Below are 14,189 nucleotides of genomic sequence, written 5' to 3'. Positions count from 1 at the left end.
ACCCACAGCAGCCAGCGCATCAACCTTAGACTTGATATCAAGTAGATACTGCGCCATGGACATATCTTTCATAGAGCATTGTTGAAGCTCATTTTTAAGCTGGCTTACTCGTGCTCGAGTAGTCGACTGAATACGTTTGCCAACTGTAGCCCAGATCTCAGAACAATGATCAAGAGAAAGCACATATGGTAGAATAGTTTGAGAGATTACAGAGTACAGGGCAGCAGCTAAATTTTGATCAATCAGTAACCATGTGGTATATTGTGGATTCAAGACTTTTGCGCCTGCAGTATTTGTGATATACTGAGATGGACATGGACAAGAGCCATCCAAAAAACCATGAAATCCATTTGCACGAAAAAGTTTAAGCACTTGAGAACTCCAAATTGGATAGTTCTCAGTCGTTAGAGGAGAAGCAATAATTAATGTTCTTGATATTAGTCATCAAGAACTTTAATTGAGACGGGATGACTGCAGTATCCGGAAGAAATCCATCCGCGGCAGTAGTGGTGGATTGTACTGATGGAGATTCAGCGGAAGCATTCATGCTGCTGATAGACAGGGAGGGAGGGAGGAAATAGAAGAAACGGCTATTAGGAAAGCTGCTCTGATACCATGAAAACCTGCAAACATAAACTGAGAAAACAAAGAACGTCTAGTGAAGGAGATAGAAACTTTATCAATCCATTCTCTACCATTACAGTGAACAGTAAGATGTATATATATACAGCCTAGAGACCTTAATAATTAACAAGTTTGTTAGAAATAGCGGCATGGACAAATGATAAGCAGGACACGTGTTCCACTAGCACTGTCCTTTGTACTGGTCCATTACACTCGCCAGCCGCCACAGCCGTTAATTATCACCTCACCGGCTGCCACCAAAGAACACCATCCCACCGCATGAATCAATATATTCAATATTCAATAAGAACTAAAAAAAGGAAATTATAAGAAATTAAATATATTTTATTTTATATCAAAATATAAATGAAATAAAATTAAGAGACTATTTACTTTGCTGGATTTGGAAGAAATGTGAATGGATTTTACTTCACAATTTTATATCGATTGTTTGTCTTAAATATAATTAATAAGAAGTTATACATATTAAAAAATTATTAACAATTGCTTTTTTTTAACAATTTAGTATTTATTTGGAAAAATTTTTGCTGCTTTCTAAAATACTCTTTTTACTTTTTTTATTTTTTGGAAAATAGTGACAAAACATTATTCCAAACAAAGCCTTAATATCCAAATCTAGTATCGATAATGAGAAAAAAAAAGTAAAGAAAATGAGAAGACTTTTTTAACATATTATTATTCTTTCTCATATGTTCTTTAAAAGAAATAAAAATTTAAGGTCTTCAATCAAATAAAAAAGAAAATCAATTTTTCCACTCAAATTTTTTTAACTAAATAAATAAGTGAATGATAATTTCCTTCACCATTTTCAATTAGTACTTTTAATTTAGGGTGCACGTTCCCCCTTTGCTCATAATTAGTTTGGGCTTAAGCCAAGCTTTTAAGATTAGATTCGGTAATTTATCATCTGGCCAGGTTACAAGAGGGCTTGCCAGCAGCTTCGGAACCAAAAGACAAAAAAAAAAAAAAAAAAAAAAAAGGTTAATGATGTAGTTGGATGGTCGGAAGAATTAGACCTGCAAGAAGAGATTTCTCAATCCAGGGAGCAAAGGCACACAACAAGCTCTAAAGCTTCACAGATGATATATTTCATCAATAATGTCCCACTCCCTTACATTAGCTAGCTATTTATAGAGCAAAATAGAACTATCTAGACCATTAATGGTATGCTAGTAATAGCTATGATGTTCCTACATCATTCTCCCCTTGTGTCAAAAAGCTCGACTCCGTCGAGAAATGTTATTAGAAGGGAGGTTGATGTAGTGGATCGTCGGAAGATGCGACCTGCAAGAAGGATTTGGGTTTTCCCAATCCAGGGAAGAAGAAGAAGAAGCTTTCAAAGCTTTAAAAAGGGGATGATTTCATTTAATGCCCTTTTCCTCCTACAATGCACTCATATATATTAAACTAAAGAGTATTCTAGAAAATAGATAAGGTGTTCCTAAGGAGAACAATTCTATCTTAAAATGCACCGCATCTTTCTCCCCTTGCCTAAAAAGAGCTCGACTCCATTCAAGGCTCGCTAATTAGAAGGGAGGTAAGGTGGCAAACAAATTCCTGGATCAAAGACTTTGTTCTCAATATTTTCCTCCTCTTCATCTATATTGCACCTGACAACTTGTACAAAGCCTTCTGACATCCTAAAGTGCTTGAGATGGATGATCAAATGTGATGGCTTACTAGGACTTGCTTTGGCTAATTCCAGTGCTAGAAGCTCTTCCCAAGGCACATCCCAACCAATCTTTGAGGGTTTTCTATCCAATTTTTCAAGTGATAAAGACTGAAGTAGCATGACACGCTTGCTTGTTACCAGAACAATCCTTTGGTATGGCACAATGAAATGATCGTCACAAAAATCAGACCAAGCATATTTTGAAGGCTCTTTGAATAGATCAGTACAACTCAGGTGTCTCCTGTGCAAGTCATCCTCACAACCAACTTCTGATGCTTTTTCCAATACAAAACCTACTAGGCAATACTGAGATGGTGGATGAGTTCCAACGTATGGAAATACAACTCCAAGCTTCTTTGCTTTCATTTCATCAAATACTTTGTTGGCACTTTTGATGTCACCACATCTAGCATTCATGTTCACTAAACCATTGGAAACATAAACAAATGGCTCGAAGCCATGAGGAATGGCACATTCTTGAACCATTAATTCATTTCCGAGGACTGTTAATATGGCATAAGCATGAAGGTCTGCACTTAGTGCGGACGAATTAGATAACTGCAAGCTTTTCTGCATGAGAGATGGAGGAAATCCAACAAGAGCTTGAGGGAATTTGGATGCATTGGAGCTTCCAAGAAATGGCATTCCAAACTGTTGTTGTTGTTGAAGCAATACACCAAGGTATACTCTCTGGATACCAAGTGAATCTCCGCAAGGAATGCTTGGTTTAACAGAAGATGCGCAGAAAACAAGGCTTGCCGTAGGGATTCCAAGCTCAACAAATTTAGTATTAGATCCTTCGGTGACATTTCGTCGAACGGTTTGAGAGCATTGCGTTGGATCAGCTTTGTAAATCAAATTTAAACATGGGATTTCTACACCTGCAGTAACAATGTAGTTATCATTTAACTCAATATCCCCATTTGACCGAACACGTCTCTTAGCAAACTGAACTGCTGTGAGACCTCGTTCCCTTACTGTTCCTCTCAGATTTGGATTTTTTTTCCTCTCAGGATCGTCCAGGACGATTGGAAATCGTCCAGGCCGATCGGTACTGTAGAAAATATCGGCCTGAGAATAGTTCTGGGAATCGTCCAGGACGATTTTTCTGGTCTGATCGTCCCGGGACGATTTGGCGATCGGCCGGGCCGATCAGACAACTGATTTAAAGAAATCAGCTCGTTTTGATGAGAGAGAAAATATTTTTAAAAAACAAAATATCTATTTTAGAGAGAGAAAGAGAAAAGGGAAAAAGAGGAATCTTGGGTTTTGGAGGCCGCGGAGCGCTTTTCGTCCGACGCTGCTGTTGGGAAAAGTGAAGATCTCGTGGTAAGGACTCCGAACCCTATTTCTGTTTTCAAAGATATTGAGTTTTGACCGAGTTATGATTTGTTTTGTGTTTTCGTAGTCGTCTTTTCGACGTGATTTGGATTTGGCACAACTTTCACCGCACAACTTTTGATATGTTATAGATATGATTATTGCACACGATTTGACTGTATTCTACGAAGATTTTACCGGTCGGAATTGATTCTACGCGATTTTAATCGAATAGAAAATTATCGGGACTTGATTTGATTTGGTTTCTATAGGATAATAGTCTTATATTGATGTTATGGATCTTCGTCTGTAATTTGGAAAGATTTGGAATTTGTATCTTTTTGCAGGATTTTTGTGTAAATACGACTAACTGCCTTTACATTGATTGTTGTGCATCGACATTGAGCATTGATATAGAAATGGATGAATATAGATATTGTATTGATAGCATGGACATGAATAGTATAGAATTATTGATACTGTTGCCTATGGATTTATTGATTTTGTATATAGATTCATTGCTTTCCTCGTATTGATTTCATTGAATAGATATTTGAATAGACCGCATTGATTTGATTGATAGCGATTGATTTAACGGATTGATCTATTCGACGACTTGATTGATTTGGTGAATTGATCGATTTCCTATTGTGTACGGATTTCTTCGCGATTGAGTTGATTTATTGATCGTCTGCCGCTGCATTGACTGGTTTTATTGACTACTGGATTTCCGTATTGCACAGATTCATTGACCATTGACTGATATAGATTTGATTGACTGTGATTGATTGACATGCATATTGATAGCATCGTCGTGCTTTGATTTCAGTTATAGGTATTAGGTGACCTGCTGGGCTTTGTAAAGCTCATTATATGTGGTTAATATTTTCAGGTCAGGGCAAGGGAGCAGAAGATAGGAATTGATCCAGATCTTCAGGTTTTTGTCTTTTGATTGATTTTGATTCTTTTGTACTCAGGATAGATTTCAGTACTGATGATTGTAGTGTAGTTCCTGAGTATTGTACATGACTTTTGAGATATGAATCGACTTGTATATTGATGTTTTAAATTTTATAGATGTTTGATAGACTATTAATTGAAGGTTTTAGATAACTCTGGTAAATTGTTTGAGAAATAGATTGACATTCTTTTCAAGTTAGATCTTGAGGCATCACAACTGCTGTTGTCATAGGAGCGTTCTCCCAATCACTATCCACGACTTCCTGAACCAGAGGTTGGATGGACATGGTAGAAGCAGCATCCTCACACGGGATGGATGGGCTCGAGATACAAACCTGGACGGAATCGGCGTGAACGTCCGAAGGAGTTTCTGCCTCAGGAACGAATAAGTCAGAGCGTTGGGCATCTGAATTAGAATCTTCTTCAATAGAGCTGCTATCTGATGGAGTCATAGCTGCGGATGCGAGTGTCGGATCTCGTATTTCAAAGTCCAAAGGAGCAGGAATTCGAACGTGCTGTGCGTGTGGACGGGAAGCGTCTAAGGGCTATGATCGGCAAAGGCATGTCGAGTCTCCCTGGAGTATGTCGACAGAGTTCTCCGGCTCCTTACCAGAGTCTCGCTGGAGGTTCTCCGGCTGGGGCTCCGATTGCAGAATGTCGACAGAGTTCGGAAGTTCGTCGGCTGGGGTTCCGGTTGCAGGAAGATTGAGTCTCGCTGTGTTCGAATGCTATGATGCAGGCAAATTGGGTTGCGTGCGATGTTTGGTTGCGGAAATCTGTTCGGGGGCCTGGTCGTTTGCTGCCGGTATCGATGGATCGGCGGCAGGTCATCGGAGTTGGGCTTGGTCGCAAGCCAGGATCGTAGAGTGGAGTTGGCCGGCGGCAAGCGGTGGGAGGTCGAAGACAGGATTGTCGTCCTGCGGGTTTGGGGCGTATCCCACTTCCAGAGATGTTTCTATTTGATCAAAATCGATCTGGATCGGATCAAGATCAAAGTTCTGTTTGCGAGGTGACGTAATCTGTGTAGGCGGAGGATTTCGCCATCGCAATGGAAGCTCGAGCGATGGGTATTCCGGCGGTGGATCATGCCATCTGAGCGGGAGTTCGAGCGGAACGTAATCATCAACGACCGGGGGAGTATGGAGGGACGGATGGCGTCTACATGAAACGGACGAGGAGATCGAAGAAGAAGAATACCTCGGTATGGTTGCCGACGACATTCTCATCTTCCTTATTGCCCGAAGGTTTTCGCGAATCCGATCAAGTTTTCTGTCTACCTGATCGAGCGATTCCTTCGATTGAGCTTGATAGAAGGCGATCCGGCTTCGAGCATCGTCGACAACCCACCTTCCTTGGCGTCGATCATCGTCGACCGCCAATCTTGTTTTGTGGCTTCGATCGTCGTCGACAGCCGACCTTCTTCCACAGTCCATCGATCTTCGCAAGCTCCAGGCTCTGATAACAACTGATGTAGTGGATCGTCGGAAGATGCGACCTGCAAGAAGGATTTGGGTTTTCTCAATCTAGGGAAGAAGAAGAAGAAGCTTTCAAAGCTTTAAAAAGGGGATGATTTCATTTAATGCCCTTTTCCTCCTACAATGCACTCATATATATTAAACTAAAGAGTATTCTAGAAACTAGATAAGGTGTTCCTAAGGAGAACAATTCTATCTTAAAATGCACCGCATCAGAGGTAAAGGTAGCAAAAAGATTCTTGGATCAAAAATTCTGCATCTTTTATACCTATCCGCAAGCTTGTTCATCAGTCGATTAAGTTCCTTTGGATTTCCACCAATTTGCAAGCCTCTTACCTGATATGCCACTAGTCCATGGAAGTATTCAGTGATCAACTTGTTTCATGGTAAACCTATATTTTCCTTGTTATTTGAAGCTACGTTAGAAGTGTTATTTTCCCCATCTTGAGCAAGACGGATTCTTTGACGATGCTGATTAAACTCTTGGAAAATTTTATTTATAGACCCAAGAGCAACAACAACAATATTGATAATATCCCCTACTTTCAGCCATTGCAGAGTGTCCCAGTCAACCTCCTCCCTAATCAGAGCTTCCCATATCGGTGCAGATCCAATGCTCTTAGGCCTTAGCCATTCGAAGACAAGATTAGTATAAAAAATGACGAGTTCATTTGTTATGGTCGACGAAAAGCATGCCAGTGCTACTTGTTGATGGGGCGATGTTTTCACTATGTATAGTAGGGACAAAAGGTAGTAGACTCTCCTTAGAGGGGATTTGTAGGAAGAAATGATTTTAGTGCAGGACAATCTAGAAAAATTGTAGAACATAGGACTTTTGGGTCAAGAGCATATAATGAAAGATTAATAAATAAGAAAAATGATAGAGATGTCAGTGATATTTAGAGGGAGACTATTGTACCACGACCAACTGCACCTACTCCAGTAATGCCACATGTATACAACTTGCAGTATTTGGAAGACTAACAACAATCTCAAATTTCTACTGGTAAGAATTTTATTTTTATGATTGAATGACATAACATATCATGCATAATTGAATGACATTTGATAGAATATTAAACTGCATGCACTACATGAAAATCATGTATTACCGATAGATTTTCTGGCGGATTTAAAAGTTTTCTAGTACATCTGCGGCAAAACTATTTTTCACCATTAAAACGAGTGTTGGAAAAAAATTAGGGCATAAGAAAAATTTGTCGAAAAAAATTTCCAGCAGAATTTGGCTGACGAAAAATTTTACAGCGGCTATCCGGTGAAGAAATTTTGTCGGAATAATTAAAATAATAATAATAACAAGCTGGCCGCCAGGCCAGCTCAGAAATAGATGTGGAATGGTATTTTAGAATATTAATCATATTTTGGATTATTTAGCTGGCTCTAGTTCATTTTGCATTATGGCTAAGAAAAAAAATAGGTTTAGGGATTTGATTCTTCCATTAGATCATAGAGAATGAAAGAATCAACAAATCGGGAAGAGGGGTATTGAGAGTCGGTGACAAACATATTTTAGATTGTTCGAACAATGGCATCATGTTCAATATCGTGTGATGGAGATTGTCATATTTGTTGATGATTGGCATTAAGCTTTGCCAAATAGAGTTATGGAATTCTATAATGTTAAAATTATGTCCACCAAAATTCATTTCTTGAATTTATACAAATATGAAATAGTTACAAATTTCAAAACATGCATTCACATCATTTTTCCAAAATATGTAGACTCCATACAATTTAAATAGAGCCCCTTAGTTCACATAATTATATATTTTTAGTATCCTAGTTACTTAAATATTTTTTTATTAATCTTAGATTTATTGGCTTCATCTTGTTGAATCTCTCATTTAGACTATAAGCACATAATATTTGAAAGACATTTGACCTCTCAAATATTTGGAGAAGTTTTCAAATTTGATTACAAATATTCTTAAGCTTGGCTTGTTGTAACATATGGTCTGAACAACAAATTTATTAAAAATTGAGTTCAAATAATCACAAAATCAATTCTTTAAATTTCTAGATCTAGTAATTGGGTGATGAGATGATCTATAATAGAGAAATTGACTAGTATTTTTTTCTTATTTTATTGAGAAGAAATCTACTTTTTTGCTTCACACAAGAAGAAGAAGACTTGAGAGTCTGTCATAATTGCTAACATTTTCTTCATATTTCTGCTAGAGTTGTGAAAGGAAATATTAATGAAAAAGAAATATTTGTTCATATTCCCTAAATGAAATCAATTACCCTAAAATTTCATTAAATCAATAAACTTATCTAAAACCATGAAATAAAGTGAATTTACATGACTCCCAAATCCCAATTCCATCAAACCACGTAGAGCTCTCCTCTCTTCCATTTTCTTCAATCTAAACCAAGCCAAAAATCTCTCCCGCTTCATCCGGCATCAGATAAGATACACCCAACCACCATGAAAGCGATGTCTTTTAAGAACTCGTCCATCATAAAGGCTTGCAATCTTCACCCTTTCTTCCAGCAAAAAAATCCATGGAAGAATTCAGCTTTCCTGCCATACCAGCAGAGCAAGACAAACTCTCCAATCTCCCTTCCCTTCCCTTCCCCTTCACTCCTGTTTGCTTCCTTCCATCTCCTTCCAATCAGAAATCCGAAGTCCTCCGAAACTACCAGCGAAGCAGAAGCTTCTCATGCCTGGAAGATCTGAAGCTCAGAGATGAGATAAGCTCTTCAGAAATCAACGATGAGGAGAAGATGGATATGCTGTGGGAAGACTTCAATGAGGAACTCAGCCAATTTTCCAGTGAGGGGAAAGCTGGAGGGAATAATGGCTTGGATTTCTCCAAAGCCTCAGATAAATTGGATGGGAAGAAGCGAAATGGTTCAAGAGAGCTCTTTCGTGTGAAAGCTGTTCATCATCGAAGACCTGGACTGGTGATGATACTGAAGGTATTTAAGAAGCTTCTCTTCATTCAGAAGAACAGAAAGAAGAGAACATCATCATCCATTTATCATATGTAATTAGGCCCATAGATTATTTCAAACTGATCTGTAAATTGATTTGATGGTAAAAGATCAAATCTTTAAGTTCTTTTGCCAAACAGAATAAAAGAAGATTGAAGTTTGTTTTCTGCATTTTTTCAATCATTTTGCTTTTGTGTAGCTATTAATAAAGTAAAAGTAAAATATTTTGTGTCAAGTTGCTTGGCTTTGTTGCAAATGAAGCCAGTTGGAAGCCAGGAAAGAGACAAAAAGAAGATAAGTGATGTGTGCCCTCTAACTACCAAGAATGGTTGGCAATCTAGTTAAGTAAAAGTATTAGTTTTAATCATTTGGTTAAAAATATATTAATGTTGAATTATCAAGTGGTTGGCTTTATTTTTATGCATAATTTTTTTTAATTGGATTTTTTTGTTAGCTTATGAGTATATTAGACCCGATTTTGGGGACCTTTGAGTTAGTCAATTAAGACAAACTAACACATACATTACATACACAAGCTTCAAAACTAAGATCTCTTGAAATTAATTCTTTATGTATTCAAAACTCATGTATTTTTACACAAATTTGATATACACTGCAAGCCACCCTTGTTACCATAGCTCCCCATCACTTTTTTGCAGCCATGCTTTTGCTGCATGTCACCCATCATCATTGTTGTCATCTCAACAACATTCATGCTATAGTTGCCACCGGCTGCCCGCCATTACCACCATAGACCGCCACCCACTACCAAAAGTGCACAACCACCAACCGTTGTCCCCTACCACCATCATTATCAGCGCGCCCATGCATGTCACCATTGCTGTCAACTGTCATTCTCATTATGTTTTACATTACATTCATTTTATTTTAAATCAAACAAAAAAAAACTAATCACATGCATTTATTTATATTAATTCAAAATCCTAAAATATATTTTATTTCTTTTTACAACGTATTCCTTTTTTAGCAAATCAAACTGTTGCAAAAGGAATGCCAAAACATTGAATATTGAAAACAACCTCAATGGACAAATGATATAGTGTTCTTAAACGGCTAAATGAAATTGAAAATTGATGTGCTTATTCATGGATTAATAGTCATCCGTTCAACTCATATGAATAAAAATAAATCTAAGACTTCATTTCTGCACCTTTCTTATCGCTTTCTAAAATAAATTTTTAGTACAAAAATTTCTAATTCAAGAAATTTTTAACTAAAGAGCTTCTTTAAAAACATTAAGCCGTTCCAAATGAATCCATGTCTTAAACAATACAAACATTACTAAGTTTTTAAAAAAAACCCAGAACCAACTACTAGATGAAATAGTTTTTACTCACCAACATACTTTTTATCTTCTCCACCGGCTATTTCAATTTCACCATCATATTTTGATATTGGGTTAATAGGATGTTTATGATAAATACAGTTGTTTGATTGATATCCCTTTAGGGTGGCAATGGAAGGGTTTAGGATTTGGACAAATTTAGTGTTAAAACTTCTAGGCTATCCAATGGCAATTTTTTTTGGGGAAAAAATAGGTTGGGGATTGTAGATCAAATATTTGGGATGTTCGAGAACTAATATCTGTAATTTTATGAATTTTGAAATAATGATTAATTAGTTGTGATACTTTTTTAATATGGTTTCTCCCGACATAACTTTTCTATCTATATTTGACTTTTGGTTAGGGTATCTTAAGATTATTGAGTAGTTGAGGCATTGAAAGATGATGAGGGATGTGGGAAAATATTTGGGAGACTTTTAACTTTTAAATAGGTTGGATGTATTTTAGGGCTGAGGAAAACTATAATTTAGGTTATATAAAGGAGAAGAGAATCATGTTGGAAAAGAAGAATAATAGTGGAAAAATATAGCTAAGGACTCAAGAAAGCTTAAGGGATCAACCAACAAGATTCATCAGATAGTAAAACAACTAAAAGTCTTTTCGCATAAGATTTACATTATTAAAAAAATATTTTTTATTCAATTAAATTAAAAGTACAAACCAAAATATTATTTATAGGCCTTTCTAAAGCCAAGATAAGTTTGGAAAGCATTATGAGCTAATAATATAATATTTCATGAATTGATGATTTGTACTAAAAATAAAATTTAAAATTTTTAAAAATATGAAAATTTGGATTGGTCAAATAGAACAAGTAGAGTGGTCCTCAAATCAAATAATTTTTAAAGATTTTTGCTTCCTTAATTGCTATGGCCGACTTATCTATCAAGGGGGCCTTAAATAAAACTTTTTAATTAATTTTTAATGATTTTAGAGAGATTATGAGAAGAGCTTTAATGAATATTGAAGAACTCATATTTTAATGAAGTATCTTAATTTATGATTTTGTCATTCGCATATATCTTGGTGTTGCGTCGCATTTCTTTGGCTATATCTTCTTAGCTCTGAGTGCTAATAATTGTAAGCTATGCCCTTGGCTATAATACAAATCACTCTTATCATTTTAAGTAGGAAAAAATAATAATAATGATTTTTTTTAAGAACTGGGATATCTACTCGCTGCCACCCCCATTGAGGAGACGTTTGGCATACTAATTAATCTCTCGGCGGGCCTAGCGGCAATCAACCCCACAGGTGCTGAAGCGTGCACTTATTTTCTCTCTAATTAAAGAGTCACGCCGCTTGAGGGGGAATTTAGCTTGAGTTTCTCTATTCATTATGATCGGGTGCTCTCTTTGCTAATTGAAGAAATTTATCAATGTGGTGCTTATCTTTGTTGTAGGACTTACAAAAATTGAAAACTTTCCATTACAATGAGAGATTGCAAGTAATATAAATCTTCCGTTTGTTTCGATCTAATGTTTATAATCATCTCTATATGATTTTTTAAAAGCATCCCATTATGAAATAAAACATAAATTCCCCTAAAAATAATGATCACACCACACTAGGAGTCGTTACACATTTAGCCGCCATCTCAAGCACAAAAAATTCAAAATAAATAAAGCGGTTATTAATAATAATTTAGAATGCCATTGAAATTTAAATATAATGTAAATTAAATACAACGTTATAGATTTTCTCATATACCCCCATCATCTCCTCTGAGCCTACAGATGATATCTTCCCAAGAGATTGGACCATATGGAAAACCATCTCAACAAATATTCATAAATTTTGAAAAGATTGATTTTAAATTTTAAAAAAAAAAATAAAATCAATGCGAGAGATTATTCTGTCCGGACATCGGACCATCCGAAGGCGAATTAGAGCACGTCACGTCACCCTAGTACACAATGGAACACAACCACGGTACACTGCAAAAAGGTGACGTGACGTGCTCTGATTAACGACGGCACCCGTCATCCTCACATAATAATTTTTCCTGCAATGCAGTCTAATTTACAAAAGGTTTTCTTTAATAAGAATAAAGAATCCTTTCATCTCTTTGATATTAACCATCACAAAGATAAGGTAGAAAATGATTTTGAAAGCTTCAGAATCCAGCCCCTAGCCACAGATTCAAGTCTTACCTTTACAAGCAAATGCATATAGAGGTTGAAACATGATACTTCTAACAAGACTTTCAGACCATAGCTTTGTTCTGCGAGATGAATCAGGCAAGGCTCTCACAGTTTGCTGGGAAATGCAATATATTTGGCATGGCGAGCTTGAGCTACTATCTTTCCGGTCTTCTTCTTCCTTACCTCAACAGTTGAGACACCTATAGTATTCCCAGCCTTCAAAATCTTAGCATCAAATTCAATCTCTTCCTGTAAAATATCAAGTTGTATGAGCTAAGTCAGAATTTAAGCTTTAATTTGCACATTAACGCTATTTTTTCTAATAATAAATGCCAATGTAGAAAGAAATTGAAGGTGAAGTTCCCAAAAAACTTGTAGCAGATTTATCGTCAAGTTATAAAGCCCTCATTTTATTATGTTCATTTCCCTACATTAAACATGCTAAATCCCTTTAAAGGCGAAATGCTATGGATATCTAAGTTGATTGTGAAAAAAAAATGAGAAAATAAGATAAATGCATCAACATTAAGATAGTAAATTAAATCAATAAATGATTATATTAGAGAACATATTGGAGTGACGTTTATTAAAGATGAGAAGATTGAAAATAGAGTTTATTAAAGATAAGGCAATAGCACTCAACAGAAGTAGCTGCAAAATGAGGATTCAAAATGCCAAATACAAATAGTTAGGATAAGGCTAATAATGATGATGAATGATGACAAAATCTCAGGGAAAATCCAATATTATAATTCATAAAGCATGAAAAATAGTAGAGGCTCCTGGAGTGGAGCATTAGTGAGCGCAGCACCTGTGGTGGCTCTTCATTTGGATGAAGCACATGGAATTCCTTACGCTACTACAGAACATACAGGAATTTTAGAAAGGAAATAAAGAAACTATCAAATTCCCTTTCCCAATGCAGGTGGATGCATCAAAACAAGCACTTACGTAAATGAGGAAATTAAGAAATTGCTAGTTTCCAAATCAATGTGTCCATGATACACCTTCAATATCAAAAATCAGCAAATAAACAATAAATTTCAGCAAACCAAGATTTTTATTGATGGGAAAAGAAATACGAACAAGCAAAGATACAATGACCCTCTTTTGAGAGGAGGATCTTCTCTTCTAAATTCTAGACGCCGGTAGAATCCCTTACAAAAACAGCGGACAGAAAACACTTACAAAACTCATCAATAGCCTGCCCTAAAACCCTAGATAACTCTCCCTTATATGACCCTAGAACACAATAATATAAATAGAAACTTCCTAAATAATTTAAACATAATTTAGGAAACATTCCTAAACAAATAAACAAGATTTAAGAAATCTTCCTAAACAAATTCAATATAATTTAGGAAACTTTCTTAAATAAATTAAACATAATTTAGGAAACCTTATTAACAACTCCCCTTGATTAAGAACCTTCTAGATAGCTTCCCTTGGGCCACCCTGATGTATCAAAACTCCCCTCCCAAAAAGCCACCCTATCCTCAAGGTGTAAGGATGGAAATTGTCCCATGATCATCTATTTTAGCAACAAAATCTGCTTCCTGTTGAGAACCACTTAGCACATGATCTAGTTCTATATCATTCGTTATCTACTTGTGTTTCACTCTAGAAAATATACCATCTTTCAACAGTTT

At 36.2% G+C, this 14,189-nt stretch overlaps 1 protein-coding gene across 1 annotated transcript; it reads left to right on the top strand.

Annotated features, from left to right (window-relative positions):
* Positions 1 to 8,408: 8,408 nt before the first annotated feature.
* On the top strand, positions 8,409 to 9,265 carry LOC110111210. The gene has a single exon (XM_020842985.2). The coding sequence runs from the start codon at positions 8,599 to 8,601 to the stop codon at positions 9,085 to 9,087; it is 489 nt and encodes a 162-aa protein (XP_020698644.1). The 5' UTR covers positions 8,409 to 8,598; the 3' UTR covers positions 9,088 to 9,265.
* Positions 9,266 to 14,189: the final 4,924 nt, after the last annotated feature.

Source organism: Dendrobium catenatum, unplaced genomic scaffold (genome assembly GCF_001605985.2).
Source record: "Dendrobium catenatum unplaced genomic scaffold, ASM160598v2 original_scaffold_197822, whole genome shotgun sequence".
In the NCBI taxonomy this organism is placed as follows: Eukaryota; Viridiplantae; Streptophyta; class Magnoliopsida; order Asparagales; family Orchidaceae; genus Dendrobium; species Dendrobium catenatum.
Note: the sequence above shows the minus strand (reverse complement) of the source record. Positions and strands in the feature narration are given on the sequence as shown.